Here is a 22397-nt window from a genome sequence, read left to right on the forward strand (position 1 = left end):
GTACAAGAAAAGTCTCGTTATAAACATAAGAGCAAACAAGAAATATCTCGTTATAATAAGAATCGCGTCATAAACATGAGAGCAAACGTATTCACTTGGAAAGGAGACAGATCCCAACGAACCCAACCCACAAAGGTTAAGTAATAAATAAGAAATAGATCCACTGAAAAGCACCAAACTCCGAACGTGTAATGACCCCCCTCTAGAAAGAAAAAAAAATGGATCCACTGTGACAAGCAGTTCAGCCAGCCAAGAACAAATAACTGCCAGAGGGAACAATGGGTTGGGATCTTTTTCTGCAAAAGGCTAAAAGAAATAGAAATTTTACTAATGTTAAAATTACATAAATATGGCAAAAGAAAAGGATTGTTTTTGTATCACTGCATAATCTCAATGGCTAGACTTCTAAACAAACACTGCCTATTATAAACTACATTCCTTATGATACATAGTACAACCCATGATTCCAGAACAGATGATGGAGACGAAAAAGCCCAGAAACAAGGAGCAGCCTGATATCCACATCAACCCCCATTCACCTTTGTTCCTCATCATGGGGTCAGAACAAACAATTTGGATCTCTGATGGCTCTCAACCACCTGCAGTTGCCAATTGATTCGCACTGGTAGCAATTGCAACAGAGGACACAAACCTTGACACAAGGATGGCCTCACTGCTTACAGCATTAGCTGCAGCAACATCTTCCAGTTGTTTCCATATGGATTCTCGCTTTTCTTGCTTCTCCCTATCCTTGATTTCTTCTTCTTGGAATCTCTTCAAGCATTCATCAAAAAGTGCCTGGTCAGCATCAGAGAATATTTTTCTAACATTCATGGTCAAGCTCTGAACTGCTTGATTCCAATGGTCCCGTATATTTTTCTCCATAGCAGGGAAGATTATAGGCAGTATCACTTTGCTGTTTTGTAAGATCAAATTTCGAATATGATCATTGTTCCACAGAAACAGTGCTCGTTCAGCTACCTGCCAACAAAATAAAGTCAACATCAAATCTAATTCTTTGAGACTGATTCCAGATAATAAAACTAAAGTATGTTGTATTGTAGCACTGCAGCTTGTAACACAGAACACAAATCTACAAAATCTTTAGTTGTCACAAATACAAGTTCTAACATGAAAGACAACCATATTATAAAATATTTTGTTGTTTAACTTCCAAGCAAAATCCAATAATCATTTCATATGAAATTATGAATAAGTATCAAATTTCTGAGATTTAAAATAAGTCTATAGTTGTCCCAAATACAAGTTTTAACATAAAAGAAAACCATATATAAGATATCCAAATAATCAATGAAATTATGAATTGACATCAAATTTGAGATTTAATAAGATATCCAAATAAGATATCTTATTAAATCTCATACAGGCATAAATAAGATATCCAAATAATAATGAAAGGAAGAAGGAATGTCGAGTCACAACATCTTTATGGAAAAAGTTCAGCAGTGCCACATCTGAACCCAACTCCAAGAAAAAAAAAGAGTAAAAACACTAACTACCACTGAAGTTTCATGAAATTACACGAACACCCCTGCCTTTTTCTACTCCTACACTAACCTCCCTTTGTTATTTAAAAATATACATTGACATCCCCTTATACATTACATTAACCCCCTTATGTTATTTAAAAGCATACAATGGCACCCCCTTAATTGTTTGAAAAATATCACATCAGGCTCTCCTAAAGGGAGATTACTGTAAATGTTAAAAAAACAGGGGAGATTTGTGTAATTATACAAAGCCTCGGGTGGATTATGTAATTTACTCAAAAGAAAAAGAAATGGCAATGAAAAAAAGGTAATATTAATGTAACATAGTTTGCCTTTCTGGTATCAATACAAGTGCTCTGATCTGATGGCTGAGCTGCTTACCTTTGATAAATTTATTACAGTTTCGAAAAGTAATCAACAAATATTAGAGAAATAGAATGATAGCATCTAAGATAGCTAAGACAAGCGAAGTGAGAATGGAAGTGAATAACATAGAAATAGAGATAGAGAGCTGAGGTCACAGGTGTTAGCAAATGCTAATAAAATGAATGCAGACAGAAGACATCACAAATGAAAAAAAAAATATGGGGGAATTTTGTAAGCACCTGAAAGTGTAAGCTATTGAGGCATCTACCAATTTGTCGAAATAGTGGGATCACACATCGCTGAAATTCTGCTGCTTGAGTTGCCTCTAAAACTTCCTCCAACTCACTAAGGAACATTACCTCCTTTGCACTATTAGTTATCGGCCAATATTTCAAAAGACCTCTTACCACAGTATCAGCTAGTTTGACGTCCTTCTCAACAAACTGAGTAATGCAATAAGAAAGCTGTTGATGATAAAGTGCAACACACTTAGGCTTGTGAAGCGGGATCAATGCACGGGCCAGAAACAGCTTATGCTCTTCCTTCAAAGGCAAAGCAAAACCATTGATTATGCTGCCCAATATTTCAAGCAACTCTGCAATCCCACTGTGTTTCTCTGTCTCAAATATGAACCTGTAAAAGATATTGTTGATAGCTTTTCTAATGAATGGCCGATGCACCATGAACTTCCCATAAATGCGATGGAGGATAGTCTTCAGGTAATCCCTCTCTCTTTGGTCTTCCGAGTCAAAAAGGTCAAGCAGCCTCAACACAAACGAATGATCAATGTATCTTTTAGCAAGCTTAGCATCCATCTCAGGTGAAGCCACAAATCTAAAGAGAAATTCATACACAATCTGCAGATGAGGCCACGCTGGTTCCAAAACAGTTTCCTCTTCGTCAGGCTCACCCATGTCTGCCAACCTTCCATCATGATTGGAAGAAGGCAGAGTGCGAAATAAATTGGTTGCCACCATCTTGGTCATCTCCTGCATCACTAACTCGTTGAACTTCGAATTCACGGATGAAACATAATCAACAAGCTCAAGTAGAGTTTGCCGCTTCACATCCTTCTCTTTGAGATGCTTGGCAGGATCATTGAAATCAAACACAACACAGCACAAATTCAACTTTCTAATAAAAAGATTATGCTTCTCCGAGCTAGGAACATCCCTGAAACTAGGCAAAGCCTCATAAGCTGCAGAAGCCATTACTGAACCTGTAGTAGGAGCTGATTTCTTAGATTGGTTTGAATAGTGTTGAGCAATAGTCTCATTCCCAGAACGAGACCCAACTGAACCAGAACTTGAAGATTTTGAAGAAACTGAATTGGATTTCAAGAGGGTATTAGAAGATGAGTTCAGTGAGAAACCATCATTGAAACCTCCTTCCCCGTTTGAATTATTGTGAGATGATTTTGAGGGTTTGCGAGGTATTTTACCGAATATCTGTTTAATCATATCTAGAAAAAACCCAACCCCAACTATCTACAAAAGAATCAAACTTTCACAACCTCGATCAATAACATTATAGAAAACAAGTAATGAAACACGTGGGAGGGTGCGATTTAAGCATACCCAAATACCCTAATCCCAAACCCATACCACGGAAAACATCAGTGAAATTTGTACTCATAAATTCACGGATTGTGGGTGCATGGGCTAGGGCGTGAAGAAATTGACGGAATGAAGAAGTGGAAAGAACTTACATTGAGAATAAGAGTGAGAAGATGCTACGAGAGTGGAAGAAAATGCAAGAAAATTAGAGATAGTGAAGTTAAAAAGAAGGAATTTGGTCACAGGAAATTAGCCCTAGTGAGAGAAAGCTGATAATGTATGTGGCCCAATTTTGATATTTAAATTTTATTAAGAGAAAAGTCAGTCACAAGTTCTCTTGTATGCTCTTTTAAATATATATTTTTATTGTCCTAAAAGCATACATTTTATTATTAATTAAATTAAAATTTATTAAAAATTATATTTTTTATGAATCTCACTTCTAATTTAATCAATTTTGTATTTTGTATTTTTATTATATTTAATCAATAATATTTTTTTACATAATTAAAAAATATGTTAAAGAATATGTCTTTAATATTTTTTATAATGTAAGTAGTATTTTAATATGTGCATTTTCTTAAATAAATATTTATTTCTATACAATTGGAATTTATAATTAGTTAATGTTATATTTACGTACATAAGTTTTATCAAATTAAATGAATTATATAAAATAATTAATTTTTTACTCTCTACCCAAAGATACTATGAGTTTACCTAAAAAAATTTATCAAATTAATTCATAAAATTTGAAATTATATAATATTAAAAAATAAAACTTTGTCAAATAGACTAAAATGGTACTGCCATTTTATTAAGTATATGTTTTTTTTTATGAATCGAACATAAACATAATAACTTTATAATAATTTTATTAAGTATATGTTTGGGAATATAGTTAAGTAATTTACAAGTTAGTTAACTAACTTTTTTAACAAAAAAGGAAAGAAAAATAGTTATTAGAAGTGTTATATTTTTTTAAAAAAATAACTTGAAAGTTTTGATTTAATTATAGAAGCAACAGTATGACTTACCATTATCTTTGGGAAAACTAATTAAAACTTGACCAACAAAAGGTAAAGATTGCATTTTTTTCAGTTTTTTTCTTCTTTTTAATTTAAAAAAATTATAGTAGTAATTTTTACTCTCGACTAATTAATATTCTTATTTCCAATAAATTTCGCATGCATATTTTTTTACTTATTTACATGTGCATACTTAATCACTTTATTTTTTATTTTTTTATATAAATATACATTGCACAATAATAATAATTTATTTTTCAATTTGAAGTCAGTTTACTTATAATGACCCACCTCACATGACTTAATTGCTTGGGTGTCTTTTTGTCTAAGTTTTTTTTATATATAAAAAAAATCAGTTATGAGAATTGTTATTAAAGTTTTCAAAATTCCACCTTTCAAAATTTTAATTTAGCATTTTTTTCTCAATATCAAATTTAATAACTTTAAGAAAATTTTCTACGAAATGTTATACCAAAAAACCACTTTCTTTAAAATGAGATAAACGTGCAAGATAATATTTTTTTTCAAAAGTCAATATGGCCAATTGCGAATAAAAATTGAGATGGATATTTTAATAATTTTAAAGTTTAAGAAATAACGTGATAAAGAGTTCGAACTAAAAGAATTAAAAAAAAATATGACTAACTTAGTTACTAAAATTCATACAAACTTAATTTGGACTATTAGAAAGTACAATAAGGCTTAAATAATATGTTGGAGTTAATGAGTTTTACAAGACCAATAAGGTCTATTTAGAATAGTTTAGAAATACTATTTTAGTAGTTGATTTTAGATTTTAGACTTTCATAACAATTAAAAACTTCTTTTTTATCAATTGTTTATGGATTTTAAGTTTATTACCCAGTACCGAGTCAAGTAACATTTTTGTCATTATTAGTTGGATAGGTTCTAAGTGTTTCGGTTCCTTTTGTTTCCTTTCATATAGCTTGTATAAAAAAGGATACTGAACAAGTCAATAGCAAAAGAACTTTTGCCAACTCAACCTGTGGATTTTCCAATTGAGCCATGCCAGGCAGTTTTTCTTGTGAACCTTACCTTGGAGGAATTTAAGGTTGGGTATGTCTTTCACCCTTATAAAATAGAGGAGGTTCACTTATTATGCTATTCATTGACAATAATAAAAAAAACTTCTGGAGAAATTCTAATAATACACCCTTTATATACTCTTCAATGCGAAATCTCATGTTGTACTAATAGAGATTGAGCCCAAGTTATTTGGTGGGATTAGTATGAAACTTTATCCAATAAAAAAAAATTGTACGACAATAAGCCTTGGGACCAATGGAAATCCTAATATTTCTCACAACTTTTTGTTGATTTAGTCTCATCTTTTCGTCTATTTTATAGAAATTGTCAAAGGAGGAAATGGCCACAATAGACAAAGTTTGTATGGAAGAAGCAAATTCATTTGTCATGTTTGATCCTGACATTGTAAGGGGTCTTTGCAAACGGGGACTGGTCTATTTTGATGTTCCTATTTATCCTGAAGATCGGTTTAAAGGTTTGTTCTAAGGGTTTAAGTGATGTTCTATTTTAAAGTGGGGAACTGCTACGCGCACAAGTAGTTTTGATGTTCTACGAGTTTATTTGTTAAGCTTCATAATTTTAATAAGTAGGGTTATTCATCAGTTTAGTTTGGTCTTAATTTAGGAACCTGACAATTTAATTGACCACATTGGTTACAACAAAATTGAAAACTAACATATTTGTTTATAGCGACATGACTCAACCAAACCAAACCTATTGGAAGCTAGTTTGATTTATTAATTTAATATGATTGACATGGGTTTTTTCTAAGCTAGTTTTACAAGAACAACATCATCCTTGAGGGTATGATTAGATGAGAGATTATGAAGAAAAAAGAAGGCAAAGAAAAGGCCTATGGTAGTCTTTCAACATTTTCTCCTTTTGACAGTCTTCTAAAAAGAAGAGAATTGAAATAAATAAAAAATTCATCATTCCTCATTTCTTGTTCTTAACCTTCATTCTTTCGTGATTTCTTTCTTCCATTTTCCTTCTTAACTTCCAAACACATCCTAAATGATTAAATATATCCAATGTAATAGAAACTCACTAGTCAACACATTGTGTATCAGAGTAAAGTTCATAGAAATAACAATTCCGGCAAAAGTTAAACCAAATAAAACAACCCAATTTGGTCAAGTTAGATCCTTAGCCTCAAATATTTCAACTGAAATAAAGACTTTAGCAAAAAGTAGCTAGCATGAGCTCGTAAAAAAACAAGTTTTTGAATTAGGCCACAGAAGCCTAAGACGCATTCAAATATGCAATGCATTATTTTCCAAAGGTTGTCTCTTATAAATGTGATTTCAATAATCTTTATGTTTATGGTGGTTCAGTTTCCCGGCTTGAAGGTTTTGTTTCCAAAAGGGAGCAGTCTTATGAAGATCCTATTGAAGAGTAAAGTAGCTGTTTCAGTTTGTGTTTCCACATTTTTGTTCAAATAGCTTACTTCTATATAGTTTGACCCTAATGCTAGAGCTATTTTTTTCAGGCTGTTGTATGCAGTTTTTGTAGTTTCAAATGAAAATGTAACAGTTAGGGACTTGGCAACAACCCTACAGGCTGATTTGTCACAGTTGCAAGCTGCTGCTGCTTTTGGGTGTCGATTGGGATGGGCAACAAAAGTACTTGATCCAGAATCTATTATTGGAGATTCAACTATACTTGCATCTCCTGTTGCAAGTACAACTAGTGATGAAAATGCTTTTGTTGCTAGTCAAAATTATAAGAATACTCTTTTTGCTAATGACTCCATTCAACAAGGGGATGCTTCAGCTTCAGGGAACAATTGACCTCGTTCTTCCTACACTCGAGTTGCTTTCATAGTTGATGCTAATATTACATCCTATCTTATGATGGGATCTGTTTCACCAGGTTTATAGCCTTCACTCTTAGCCTCTTCAAGCTTAAATTATTTCCTATAGTTTTATTATTTTTAATAGTTATTATTATTCTTAAAGGCAACTTGGATAAATTTCTCTACAAATACTAAGAAGAAAATAAAATTTTAACTACTCATTACGACTTCTTGTTATCTAATAATATTTTTGAAACTTCGATTTTTAACCATGTCAAATGACGTCGTGTGATCCATCTAGCCGATCTCACCTAGTAAGATAAGACTTTGTTGTTGTATTAAGACTGTGTCTCAAAATTGTTTTTTGCTTTTGACTAAATTATACTTCTTGCCAAACTTTGCAGGCCTGAAATCTCATGCTGTTACACTCTCATGCAAGGATCTTAGTACCTTGGAGGGTGCAACATATGAGGGAGAATTACAGGAATTTGCTAACCATTTATTTAGTCTACGTTGTGTCTTAGAGTGTCTACAATCAGGTGGAATAGTTACAAACATAAAAGAAGAGGGAAGTTCTGATAAGCTGAGTATGATTACCTCAAGTAATGATGGGCCAGTTCTGAGATAGCTGAAAGTTCTTTGGTTGATAAATCAGGAGATTGTAGTGTTTTAGAAACTGTGATAAATAATGAGGATCTAATAAATTCTGATTCATAGAAGCTTGTGGAGGCTTCTATTTACACGGACCGTGTTTCTAGTGGAATAGATGATGAAACTCGTTCCATTACTTTGGAGGATAGCAGTGATCATATCCACGAAGCTGACAAGGCACACACAAAATTTGATGGTAATGAGAAACTAGCAGTATTTGAAAGTTAGATGTTAAGACAGGAATGCTGAAAAGGAAAAAGAAATATCATGTAGACGTTATTCGCTCTGAAAGTGGCTTCTCTTGCACCAACTACTCTTGATCGTTTGTTTCTTCGCGACTATGTTATACTTGTGTCCATAGTGCCTCTTCCTCATTCAACAATTCTTCCTAGACCTACAGGTCCAGTTCATTTTGGTCCTCCCACATATTCTTCTATGAGTCCTTGGATGAAATTGGTTTTATACTCAACTGCAGGTAGTGGCCCTCTATAAGTTGTTCTGATTAAAGGACAGTGCCTGCGCTTGCTTCCTGCGCCATTGGCTGGTTGTGAGAAAGCCCTTATATGGTCTTGGGATGGTTCCACGATAGGAGAGTTAGGAAGGAAGCTTGAAGGAAATTTAGTGAAGGGAAGTATCCTCTTGCAGTGCTTAAATTCACTTCTTAAACATTCAGCTGTGTTGGTGCTGCCTCTTGGTAGATGTGATCTTAATGAACATGGAAAATTGACTACTTTGGATATCCCTTTACCCTTGAAGAATGCTGATGGATCAATTCCCTCTGTCGGAAAAGAGTTAGGACTAAATGAAAAGGAAGATTCTAAGTTGAATTCTTTATTGACCAATTTGGCCAACAAAATGAAATTGTGGACTGTTGGTTATATTAGACTATTGAAATTATTTAATGGAACAAAATCAGACCAATTTTCTTCAGAAGAGAAATATTAATGGGTGCCATTGAGTGTGGAATTTGGAATGCCATTATTTAGTCCAACGTTGTGCAATAGTATATGTAGAAGGATAGTTTCATCAGAGTTGCTTCAATCTGGCTCATTTGGTGAACACTATGATGAAATGCAAAACGAAAAAATTGCATGATATTTGTGATGGGTACCAATCAACAGGTCCCATTACAAAGCTTCTTTACCAGAAAGAGCAAGCTTTTGGACAGCCTATGGACCCTGCCAGTGGAAGATGGAATTCACTAGTGGATCTTTCTCCCATTTCTGGCGCATTAAGTGTGCGCCAGAGGTTAAAACTTGTTAATCGACAACATTGGCAAAATGAAATTTTGAGCTGTGATGGCAGTTTTCTTAGGTTTGTTGCTAAATTTCTATCAATTCAATGCTTAAAGTTGCTTACTTTTTGTTAGATAAAGTTCTATTACCAATATCTTGGCAAACAATAATCAAAAAGATATTTTTCTGTATGGCTCACAATCTTGATTTCCTAATCATCCCAAGTCTACTATTAAATGGTGCATGCAGATCATACACATTACTTCCTGCTCATGAAGCTGCCAAGAATCCCTTGAAGCCGTTACAACCAATACGATAAAAACTGAACCAGAAGAAATTGATAGTAAAGAAGCAATCCTTCGTGGAGTTAATCTTATTTTTGATGGTTCTAGGTTGCTTCCATTTGATATAGGTGCTTGTCTCCAAGCTTGCCAACCTATATCCTTGATAATAGATGCAGCTGCTGCCTCAACATATGCACCATTCAAATAGTCATGAAGTCATCATTAATTCTTATAGGTTATTCCACTTCAGATGCAATTACACTGTCTAACTTGAGCTTAGGTTGAAGGTAAAGGTTAATTTCTTTTTGGTTGGTGTTTGTGTGTTTTACCTGTTCAGTGTCACTTCTATGGATTTTGTAAGTATTACTACTTAAATAATGCATGTTGTTTCTGTTTCAGATTTTGCTAGATTAAGAAATTCAACATTATTCTAGAGATGTGAAAACTGAAATGAGGAAATACGAAACAATCCTTAAACAATGTATATATGATAGGATTTTTTTTCTTTTGCTCCTGTCAGTAAGAAAAGGACATGAAGTCACCTTTGGCTCAAATTTCAGCAAAACATAGCCATTGGAAACTTTTTTTTACCGTCTCACATGATGTGAACTAATTGTCTTTTACTTCAGTGGCTTCCTTATGGTCCATGTGTAATATCGATCTACTGTCTTATGTTTGATCTTGTAAGCCAATTAAGGGATACATTATATGATTGTAAAACACAACATGTAACTAAATAAGGATAAATAACTGGTGTCTGGCATGTGGTTGGATGATTAGTCTTCTTTAGATGCAAAGTGTTTCCTTCAATTATAATATATGAAAATATCACATTTTATACTATCTTAAATTATTTTTTAATTTTAGTTTTCAGATTAGTTTTTCCAAAGTAAAACAATTATAATGTAAAAAAGGTGAGTTCTTCCTTTAATTTGAATCCAATAGACATCTTAGATAAGTTTCGGCCCATATAATTGAAAAAGTCAAATTATAAGGTCATAATTCACAAACATTACCAAAAAACACATCAAAAGACAAATAGATTTTCACAATAATTACTTGTGATAAATGAGAGCAAATATTTTGAGGAAATTAAAATAAAATAAAAATACTTTTCACGATTTTTTTTAAAAACAATTCTATTCAGAATATTCTCCAACATTAAATATAGAAACATCTCTCAATGAAAATTTCACCTTTAATTAATCACGTAGTGGGAAGACTAGTCCTAAAAAACATTTATTTTTATATAACTAAAATTTATAAAAATAAATGTTTAAATATATAAATTATATTTTAAATTTATGATAAAAAAAAGTTACATGTCCTACAATATTTTTTTTAATTATTGCTATTTTCTTTAAAAAGTTATTGAAATTCAATTTAAAAATAAAGATGGAAATGATAGATTAAAACTTAAAAAAGATAAATAAATAAGAAAATCAAATATCAAATATAACTCTTAGAAATTTTTGTTTGAAGGACTATTTTATTATTCTCAGGATGTGAAGAATTCTTAGGATTAATATCATAGTCATTGAAGAATAACTCAACAGGATAGTCATTCAACATGTTATCCCTCGTAAATCATTCTTAAAAATACTCTCACTTAAGATATGGGTAAGATATTTTTATTTTGTATAAAATATTATTTTTATTTTTTTATAAAAAGCTGCGTTAATGAAGATTGATAATTTGATAAGAGATGATTTGCGTTCCCAACAGTCCACGCAAGGTACCCGGCTGTGGCCAGCGAGAGTTGAAGAAATAAAGCGAAAACTGAAAAAGTGTAGAAAACGGTGTCGTATGACTGATTGCGTGGCAAGTGAGGTAGTGTGTGTGTGTGTATATATATATATATAACGTAGGAGATTGTAAAAGACTCTGTGAAGTGTGCGTGAGAAAGGAACAGAGAGAAGAAAAAGAAAAAAGATGGAAGGAGAGAAAGAGAATCCCGATTGTAACGCCACTTTGGTGAACTCCTTCTGCGAAATCACTTCCTCTTCCAAAGAAGAAGCCCTTTTCTTTTTGGAGAGCCACAATTTCGACCTAGACGCCGCCGTTTCCACTTTCCTCGACAACGCCAACAACCCTCTCATCCCTCAAAACGACGACGTCGTTGTCGCCGCAAACCCAAACCCCAACTCCGTTTCCCCTCCCTCCGATTCTCACTCCCCGGACTTCAACCCTTCCAGGTCTCCTTCGCCGTCTCCGTCGCCGACTCGCACGCCCTACGAGCTCCGATCCCGCAGGTCTCTCGGCAAGAAACCCTCCACCAGCCGCCAAGGCAAAATTCGCACTCTCGGCGATCTCAAACGCTCCTCCCGCGATGATGATTCCGATTCCGATCCCGATTTCGAACCCGACGAGTACTACACCGGCGGCGAAAAGAGGTATTCATGTAAATTGATTATATTAATTGTTGGAAAGTCGCCTTAATTGCAATCACCCCTGGCCCACCTTAGTTGTGTTGGGTAGCCTGGTAAATGAGGTATGCTAGAGATTTCACATATGAATAGTGATATGACCAAAATAGAATATATGAGGGACAACCTGTTGAGTTAGGACCAAATTCGTATTCTAAGACTACGATTGTGAGATAATAAGATCCAATGTGGCTTTTTTCGTTGTAATGTGTTTATATATTTGATGCTACATGCAGTGGGATGCTTGTTCGAGATCCTACCAGAGGAAACAGCAACAACAACAACAGTGTGGATGATATCTTTGATCAAGCGAGGCAGGTTGCTGTTGATGCACCTCCGGAGAATCCTCGAAGCTCGTCGAGGTCGGGAAGTTTTAGTGGCACGGCGAGGTTGCTCTCTGGAGAGAGATTGCCATCTGCTGCTGCTGCTGCTCCTGCTCCTCAGCGTGTAGAGGAAGTTACCCACACTGTCACTTTCTGGAGGAATGGGTTCTCTGTCAATGATGGTCCTCTACGGAGGTTGGATGATCCGCAAAACGCACCGTTTCTGGAGGTAGTTTGCCATTACTTTTGCTTCCAAAAGCTCTTGTTCGTAGGCTTTTATTCATATCTTATGTTTATCTTCTGAGGGTGCATGTGCATTTGGGGAAATAGTTTAATTAAGTGTGTTTATTGAATAAGGATTTGTTTACATAAATTTTTTCTATAAGCCAATTCATAGGAGAAGGAAATAAGAAAAGGAAAAATAAGAATTTTAAAACTTTGTTATGCTTAAGTTTTTAATAAGAGGTTGGTGATAGTGATTTTGGCTGCAGTATCAAGGTTTCTTGAAGTGTATGTGGCTGCAATTGTGACCGCAGTTGTTGCAACTTTCCATAATATCATGAAAATTGATGAAACCACAGTCGCAATTTAAAACCTCGTGCATAAGTTTATTTATTGAACTTCTGTCATTTAACTTCTCCAAAAGTGGATTTTGACTTGTGCTGTTGGGCATGAGCTAATCTTAACTTATTAGAAAAGCTTAATTCATTTTACCTTTTTATTTTCTTCTCCTATGAATGTCTATTGAAAAGTTAATCCAGATAGGATTTAAGTGCTTATCAAATAAGCATTTATTTATACGTTATAAGCTTATTGAATGAAAGAGGAAATAGGGCTAGCTTGTTTTCTTATAAGTTGTAAGTTATTTTTATAAGCTATGTTGAATAACTTATTGAAATAAGCTTACAATTTTTTTAAAAAAAGTTCATGAACAGTCAGGCTATTTTTATAAGCTCTTTCAAATATTTATACAAGTGCTCATGTCATAAAATAAGCTTAAATAAGCTCTTTCAAGTACACTAAAGTTAATACTGCTTTCAGCACGGCAATGTGTGAAAGCTGTCCCAATATAGAGCATGCTAATCATTTGTTTACCTCAATATAGAGCATAAAGAAGTCCGAATGTCCCAAAGAGCTTGAGCCAGCAGATAGGAGGACTGCTGTCCATGTCAACCTCACAAGGCGGGATGAAGACTACCCTGTATTCCCTTTTCTATTTTCTAGTTTTTTGCATCTATCTATCATCCTATTTAAGGTTTTTACATTTTCTTTTTCCTTTTGCCAAAATGTATGCAGGAACCAGTGAAGCCACGCCATCGTGCTTTCCAGGGTGTTGGAAGAACTTTAGGTAGCACCAGCTCCAGCAATGATGAACCTATTCAAACAACTGGTGCTTCACCAAGTACTGCTCCATTGCCAACAATGGGTTTAATTGTAGATGAGGCACAGTCAGTGACATCAATCCAGCTGAGGTTGGCTGATGGCACACGCATGGTTTCTCGCTTCAATCACCATCATACAATCCGAGATGTTCGAGCATTCATTGATGCATCAAGACCCGGGGGTGTAAGAAGTTACCAACTGCAGTCAATGGGTTTTCCTCCCAAACAACTCGCTAATTTGGACCAGACTATAGAACAAGCTGGTATTGCCAACTCAGTTGTCATCCAAAAGTTGTAGGTTGTTTACCAGATTCTATTTTCAGTCGACTTGAAATTACTATTTTTATGCTTAAACATTGATTGATCTACTTATATTTTATTAGTGAATTTGATAAAAATGTTCATTGTTAGTAGATTCCTTATCCTAAATTTGCTTTTATAAGAGAAATGTTGTGTGAATCGAGACAAAATTACTATGAAAATTAGTGCCTAAAATTTTGTTAGGCCACAATCACCCCGTAAGGTAGTTGGTTGAAAACTGCAACTGTTTTTAACATAATTCGTGAAAAAGGGTGGAAAAAGCCTGAAAGTAGATTATGTAATGGGTGTTGTTAGGTGCACCTAGCATTTTTTATTAATGCCCGAAATGTTCTTGACTTGTTTCTTTTTAAGTTGCTTTTTTTGATTGAGTGATGATTCGTAAGTAGATTTTTCACATACGGATCAACTTGATCCGTATGAATTATACGGATGAAGTTAATCCGTATGTATAAAGTTCATCCCTATAAAGCATAGGGGTGAAATTCATCTGTGTTGGTTTTTTGTTTTTTTCTTAATTACTTAAAGTTTAATTATTAATATGTTAAATTATTCGTTTGTGTATTAATTTTTTTTTTACTAAAATTTAATATATATTAAATTTTGTAATAATAAATATTTTTTTATAATAAAATATAATTCGTATGAGTTATATCAAAATTAATTGTCATAATTTATTATTTAAATTTTGTTATGTATAATAACATTATTTATTTTATAATGTAATTGACTCATTTGATTAGTTGGTAAAATAACAAAACCTAAAAGTCACCGTTCAATTCTTGCTTTCACCATTAATTTGTCAGGAATATTTTTTCCAAAAAAGGGTAAAATTGGAAAGATGTGAAGGGTGCACGTAGTAGTGCCCTTATGTAATTTACAAATAAAGACCATCGGAAAAACGGAAAGATTGAGGGAGCCCAACCTTGTATAAAGCAAAATCGAAGTCTCTGAAAAGTTATATGCAAACACTAAACAGTATGTAAAAGGCCCAGAAACAGGTGTACCCCAGCGCATTGCGCAGGTTGATGTGTAGTTCAACTTATGTTTTGGTTAAGTGATTTTAAGAAGTTAACAGATTTTTACACTCTAATTGTTTTTTCTTTCTTCAATGATTCCCAAATAAAACACAAGAAAAATGAAATCAATTGTTAATATGTTGTAAACATTTTTTGAGTTACTATCTACATCAATGTGTTCCGACTTATTAATTTCATGTGAAAGGATTATATATGGGCTCTATCAAAATCTGTACTATTTTGGTAGAAATCAAAATCTGTATTTTAATCATATGAATAAAATTAATTAAAAAATAAACATACAAAATATTTTGTTAATTACTAGAGTTTTTATTTTGTTACAAAATTAACATATCTATCTTTTATTTTTATTACCTTTTCTTATTGAACAATAATGATGGTTGCTTTTCTTATGGGTTATAGCACTTTTTTCTTTGGTATGTCTAGTTAATGAAATAAATTGAAAGGAAAGGAAGGAAAAAAAGTTGAAAGTGGCATTATTTTAAGTTGTTAAGTAGAAATAAAATGAAAGGAATATATATATATATATATATATATATATATATATATATATATAAGAGAGAGATTAAATCATAGTAGGTGTAATTTTTCCAATTATTACATTATTTTTATAAATTAATATAGGATGTAATTTTTATTGATCCAACTGTTAATCATATCTATATATTATCAAGATCGTCTGTGTCAAATTATGTCAAAATTAAATAATAATAAAAAGATAATCAAATTATTCATTTGTTAGTATATTCTGAAATATTTATGTTACATTGATTTTAATCTATATGAACGAAATAACAAATAATTTTGTATTAATATAAAATTTTACATGTGATACATGTGAAAAGAACTTTAAATCCAACAGCGAGTTTAAAAAAAATTATTCCGTTAACAATATAATAGTTGTTAAATTTGCTAATTTGATCTTTTTTATCTCTCTACATGTGTGTAAGACGACATCCATACTCTAAATAAGTAATAAAATATGATAGGAATATTTTTGTTATTCTAATCATAAAAAAAAAAAAAAAACTTTCCATTACTTTCAATCCATTTGTGAGATTAACAAATCATTGATCTATGTGAAGTTGAGTTCGATTTTTTTAATTAAGACCTCTTATTCGAGTATTATGGATTAAAAAATATGATTAGAAAAAAAAACTTTACTAATAATGATCAATTAAATTTTTATGTAAATATTAATTATCAATAAAATTAATGAGTACTTCATACTAATGTCATATAAAAATAATTTATTTGTGGGCTGAATCTAAAACTCTTCTCTCCTTTGTTCGCTGGCAAAAAAAAAATAAAAAATAGTGCCCTCCATTACTGTCTTTGATCTAGTATCAAGAGACACTTGGATCTTCAAGAGGGAGGGGGGGGGGTATCTAACTCGTTGTGCCGTGCACCAGTATTATCTGGCTAAAGTGTAAATAGTCGATAAACAGTGTTAAGTAGTTGCCAAGGATGGCATGTCTATAGGAAAAACTTGTTAGATCAATACCTCATAATTGTTTGACAAGCAATTTCATGTAGACAATACAAAGGAGGAATGAAAATGACAATACAAAGGCTTTGATATTCCACAACTCAAGTAGAGCAATGGCCTGTTTGGTGAAGGAGCAGAACATCACAAAATAGTACGAATGTCATTTTGCTTTTGCTTTCGTGTGAGCAAATTTTAGTCCTATTTCATGATATTTTTGGATGGAAGTCAAATCATATGAAACCCACGAAAAGTCATTCCTCTCCTTTATTTCTACTCAAAATAAATAGTGGAAGAGATTTATTTTTGCCCTTCTTTCCTCCTCTCAATTTCCCTCCAAACACAGTGTAAATGATCAAAGCAATAAAGACAAAATGAGACGAAGATAACGAACAATTGAATGAATATGAAAAGAAGTTGATTTTTGTACGAATTCTATCCATGTGAATATTACAAAATGACGTAATATTAACTTTTGTTTACTTTCTGGTATATTTTTAGCTATTTCGTGTTTTCTCTTCTCATCCAATGATTGATTGCAAATTCATTTGTATGGCTTTCATGCCAAACTGTTCATACGGAATATCACAATTCCTTGGCATAAAATAAGAGTGGAAAGAGTTTGACATATTTTCTATTCTGTTGGTCAACTACGACTGTTTTTTTCTTTTTTTTTTTTTGTCAACTACTACCTCTCTAATAAATTCCGGAAATGTTTTTCCAAAATTATGTTAGCACTCCGGAAAACAACATCCATTCCGGAAATGCTTTAATGGAATTATGTTAGCACAATTTCAAAAAAATAACTTTTTTCCCAAAAGAGTATGGGTGAGTGGTCACGCATGCATATGTGGGTTAGGATGATGAATGGCGGTGTAATTATGTATGGTTAGGGTTGGGTTTGGTTGCGCTAGAGTGAGATGGCTCAACACCGCATTGGCCACAATGGTGTTTGGGTGGTTCATGGTGGGTGGCAAGAGGTGGAGACGGGGAAGGAAGGACATATTTGTCCGTTATGTTTTCTATGGGGTGCAGGAAGGAAACAAATAGGTGCTGGAAGTAAAATCGGAGTTACCTCGCCAAAAGGCCCAGAAATAGATGTTTATCACAAAAAAAAAAAACAGATGTTTAACCTTATCATGTATTAGTTTATAATTGATCTGAAATATATAACTGCATGAACGGAATTAAATAGGATGTGAATATGTTTCCTTAAGGTTTTATAGTTTCTTTCTTTTTTTTTTACTTTTAATTGGTGAATCCTACTTTGATTAGCCCAGCTTACCTCGTTCTAACAGATTAAATGAACTGCACCAAAATACTAGTCCACAAATTTTTACAATTTGATAAAATATCAGCCGAACGTGTTTGAGGTAAATTTATATGACTTAAAAAATCTGCTTTTTAAATGAAACTTGTTATACAAGAAAACAATCAACTACTTTTTTAATAAACTTAAATATCAAAGTCAATAATCAGTAATTGCATTACGCAATTTAAATGTAATTTTAAAATGCCAATAACTCATAAAGAACTTACATAAAATATTAAAAATTACATGATATTCTTAATAAACGTTCTACTTAAAAAAAAAATCCTTCAAATATATACTATTACTACTATTGGATACATTATTCAAGTAAAATTATTTTAACTTACATGATTTTGACTATTAATATGTATTTGTTGGCATACTCTAAGAGATTTATTGTGCATGATGGTTCTAATCAAATCAACTCAAATAAAAATTACTTTCTCTATAAGATATTTGTGGTTTATATATATATATATATATAAACTTTAACAAGCTGCATAAAATAAATGAAGAACAATGAATTTAAATAGATCAATAAAATAGAAAGCTTGTTTAGGATAATTGATTACACAATTAAGCAAGTTGGGTCAATAAATTGAACCTATTTTGATGGTCTTAATATCAGTTTATATTTCCATGTAACGATCTAATCTTGTAAGTCTAATTCTTTTGTGTTGATTTAGATTGATCCAACGTTTGCGTCATTATAACCTTTATACAGATTTGGCCTCGAGCCTACAATTTGATAGCAAGAATGTTTTGTCAGAGAAAATAAAAATTGATTTGTCTATCAGAAAAAGTGAAACGTCTACGAATCTAATCAGCTAGTCATTAGTCATTATATTATTTTGTTAACTTTTCATTTTTGAGCTGATTTTCTTTTTGCAACATCACTGAATGTAAAGAAAATAACAATCTTATTTCATTCTAACTGCCCCATGAAGAAAATCTTATTTCATGAAGCATAGTAGCATATATTGATTTCGAAGTCAATCCAATTGAATCAACCAGAAACCTTCAGGCTTACTCTCTTTGTTATTACGTTGTTTGTTTGCATTAGATGAGTTTTTCAATAAGTCTTTAAAATTTAAGTCTTGAAATATAATTTAATTTTTTTGTCCACTAGTTTCAAATCTAAAATGGTTGAGTGTCAGTCTAACAATGACGTGTTGATTAATTATCATATTCTTAAATACAAGAAAAACATTCTAACACCAAAATAAAAAAAGAAATTAATACAGAAAATCCTTCAGATAAAAGACACTTCCTTCAAATGGAATCGAGATCTCCTTAATTTCCTTCCGCCTTTTATTTATTTATTTTTTAATTAAGATATATACATTATTTTGACACTAAATTTTCGAATATTGTTATAGTGGTACAATTGAGAGACATCTCACGTAAACATAAACATCTTATATATATCATCAACCATCGGGAAAAAAAGTATGGATATCTTTTAATTTTATTAAAAACTTAATTGATGAAATTTGTCAACCATAGGGTACAAGTGGAACAAGCTACTTTATCATGTCTGTGAATAGTAAATCATACGTTAGTAACAGTAAGTTCTAAAGCATTTATGTTATTAAACGTGTATAAGGATATCCTATCCATGTCTTGGAATTATAGAATCCGAATTCTCTTGTTCGAGGTTGACATTATGATATTTGGTAGATAAATTCAGCATTGATTCTGCGCGATTCTGTGGACTTCATGGCATTGCATGGTTGGCTAAGGATAGTAAGTAAACTACACCATATCATCCCGTGAGGATGGGACTTAGCAGGGAGATCAACTCACCACCCACAAATTAATGTTTTTTTTTTTTAATTATCATGAAAATAACGTGAAAATATTTATCAATTTTTTTAATTAATATTTTTCTTTTAACTATATTTTTTATAAAGAAAATTTGAACTCAAAATCTCACTTAAAAAATCATATTCAGTTTTTCACTACCAACAACATGTTAGTTTAAAAAATTAATGTTTTGTTCGAATCGGAGGTGAAATAGATAGAAAAGAAATAAGAAAAATAGAATAAACATATATTGTTTGAATTTGAATGGATAAAAATAAAAATAGCATACAAAAAAAAATTATCCATTTGTTATGAGCAGAAAAAGAGTGAAATAAAAAAAATTATAAATAAATAAACTTAAATAAAAAATTATATAATGTTTTTGTATTAATTAAAAACATATTTTTTTTTACTCTACTATATTTTTAACACAATAAATTATTTAACTTTAAGAAATTATGTCATTAAAAATTTATTTAACTTTTTAAAAAATTAAAAGAAATGAGAGAGAGAGAGAGGGAGAGAGAAATACTCCGTAAACTCTTCGCAAATCATCCATGTCCATTGTCTAACATAGGGGTAAAGATAGAAAACAGGGGCAGGTTGGGGGTGAAAGAAAAGCAAATATTCTCTTCTATTTATTTTTTGTGAATATTTAGACATTTTAAGTGATTTTTTAAAACAGATTAAAGAAATGAGTTCTTTTTCTAATAATTTTATTGTATGTACATGGTTAGAAATTAAATATATACTATTATGCTTAACCGATGCATATCTACTGTAATCTTGTATAAAAGAGTGATCAAATATTCAAATTATTCCAAAAATTAACTCTGAAAGGGTTTTTTTTTATCTCTATCCTTTATTTTTTTTATTCTAACCATTGAATGTAAGTCACTAGTTAAAATTATTAGATAAATAAAAAAAATAAAGATGAGAATTAACTCTTTAATCTAATTAAAGTCAATGGTATATTTAAAAATATTATTCTTTATTTTTTCTTTCATTTTCTTTTAATCTAATAGTTAATTGTAATATATGAGTTTGAACTCAATTCCCATATTTAAGATGTTAGAGTCTTGTGAGATGAAAAATATGATTAAGAAAAGATATTCAGTAAAGGTAGTTTGTTTTATTTGTTTAATAAAAATTAATAATTAATAAAACGGATAAATATCTGATATCGATATCATGATAACCTAATAAAAATAAGATGAGTTGTAATCATACCTTAAAAAAATGAAGAATAAAAATGAAAATAACTCTTGAAAGATTATTCTTTATTGTTGAATTACCAAAAAAATACAATGTGAAAATAAAAAATAACTATTTATTTATTTTTTAAAATAACTTGATATTTTTTCACTCTCTTCACACACACATTATGTGAAAATCAAATCATACCAATATCACGAACTATTTCACTGTCACTAATAACTTTACATAGAATATGAAATTTGTTGATCAATGAATTATAATCAAATATTATTTTCATTATTAATGGTTTTTAGTTAATAAAATATTAGAAGAAAATATATTTTATATTACTTTATTCAACCACAAGTATTCATGACTATGGAGTGTTTAAGAGTTTATTTAAATTTATAAAAATAATTTATAGCTTCATAAACTATTTTAATTCATGAAAATAATTTTTGGTATAATTTATCACAATACTTTTTAATATATTTATATTCAAGTTTATAATATAAATTTTTATATAATAAGATTTAATTAATTAATTAAATTATTTACTCTAATTCACTTACTAAAGGTTCTCTCATAGATAACTTAATTTATATACAATAATTTATTATAAAAAGACAATATGGGGATTTTTTTTGGTGTATAAGGTTGATAAAAAGTGAATAGAAAATTTAATATAAACTATTTAAATTTTTGCACCATTGGATTGACACCAGTAAATTATATAAGAGTTTAATAGTCATATATTAATAATATAATCAAACATCATAATTAATACCATCTTTGATTTTATTTATAAGAAATAAGTTATAATTTATTATATATTATATATTTTAATTGTGATTAAGTAATAATGTAAAAAATATTTTAGACTGTTAGTATAATTTTCTTTTTGATATATATATAAATTTTGTATTATAATTAAATATATTATTTACTGTCAAAGAAAATGGCAAAACACAATATGTCAAATTGTCAATCATTCGTGTAGGGTAAGGTAAGAAACGCAATAGTAAAGAACTGAAAGGAAGGGACGCAGGGAGTGTCCCACAATGAGGGCAACATCTTATATAACATGGGCTTCTTTTGCTATGTCTACCTCTTCCAACCCACTTTTCTCCTCTATTTTTTTTTCATTTGATTAGATTGACATGACCCCTCTGACATATGTGTGTCTTTGCATGGATTCCAATTTACAAAACGGTGTCGTCTTCCTCTTATTAACCCACCCTCATAGTTGCTAATATATACCAATTCCATCATACTAAAGCAAAAGTGGTATGTGTGAGAGAGCGATAAAGATCATATCTCCCAAAGGAATATCACATGGGTGATAGGTGTCGATGGACGGTTGATGTTTGATTCCTTTCAATCACACCAACACCTCTCTTTATCACTACAATTTATTAGAGCCAAACTAAACCAAACACCCTTTCATCTTATGTTATATATTATTATATTAATATCAACATATCTCACGTAACTTAATTAATAATACACGTTAAATTTATTTTAAAAAACGTAAATTTAACTCCTGTCAACAGATTTTTGCACTTTGCGTTATTCTAAGCCACTGAGTTTTGATATGATTCCAATCAAACTAACAAAAAATGTGCTCATCTCAA

General features: G+C 31.3%; 2 protein-coding genes and 1 pseudogene across 2 annotated transcripts; 2 read left to right on the forward strand and 1 right to left on the reverse strand.

Moving 5' to 3' along the window:
• Positions 1-119: 119 nt before the first annotated feature.
• LOC114384304 (serine/threonine protein phosphatase 2A 59 kDa regulatory subunit B' gamma isoform-like) lies at positions 120-3717 on the reverse strand. Its single transcript, XM_028343965.1, has 2 exons — positions 2117-3717; positions 120-981 (listed from the first exon to the last, which is right to left on the reverse strand). The coding sequence occupies exons 1-2, from the start codon at positions 3335-3337 to the stop codon at positions 592-594; spliced, it is 1611 nt and encodes a 536-aa protein (XP_028199766.1). The 5' UTR covers positions 3338-3717; the 3' UTR covers positions 120-591.
• A 1585-nt stretch (positions 3718-5302) lies between these two features.
• On the forward strand, positions 5303-9681 carry LOC114385251 (annotated as a pseudogene).
• A 1655-nt stretch (positions 9682-11336) lies between these two features.
• LOC114384305 (plant UBX domain-containing protein 4-like) lies at positions 11337-14017 on the forward strand. Its single transcript, XM_028343966.1, has 4 exons — positions 11337-11866; positions 12136-12451; positions 13328-13423; positions 13519-14017. Exons 1-4 carry the CDS (start codon positions 11406-11408, stop codon positions 13900-13902), a joined length of 1257 nt encoding a protein of 418 aa, XP_028199767.1. The 5' UTR covers positions 11337-11405; the 3' UTR covers positions 13903-14017.
• The last annotated feature ends 8380 nt before the right edge of the window (positions 14018-22397 follow it).

The sequence above is a fragment of the Glycine soja genome, chromosome 14 (assembly GCF_004193775.1).
Source record: "Glycine soja cultivar W05 chromosome 14, ASM419377v2, whole genome shotgun sequence".
Taxonomy (NCBI): Eukaryota; Viridiplantae; Streptophyta; class Magnoliopsida; order Fabales; family Fabaceae; genus Glycine; species Glycine soja.

Bases quoted from the DNA above. Each gene is read 5' to 3' on its own strand.
- LOC114384305 (XM_028343966.1), top strand. From the start codon at position 11,406: ATGGAAGGAGAGAAAGAGAATCCCGATTGTAACGCCACTTTGGTGAAC. The intron at 12,452-13,327 runs GTAGTTTGCCAT...ACCTCAATATAG, and splicing joins AAAACGCACCGTTTCTGGAG to AGCATAAAGAAGTCCGAATG. The intron at 13,424-13,518 runs GTATTCCCTTTT...AAATGTATGCAG, and splicing joins GGCGGGATGAAGACTACCCT to GAACCAGTGAAGCCACGCCA.
- LOC114384304 (XM_028343965.1), bottom strand. From the start codon at position 3,337: ATGATTAAACAGATATTCGGTAAAATACCTCGCAAACCCTCAAAATCA. The intron at 982-2,116 runs GTGCTTACAAAA...TTTTGTTGGCAG, and splicing joins TCAATAGCTTACACTTTCAG to GTAGCTGAACGAGCACTGTT.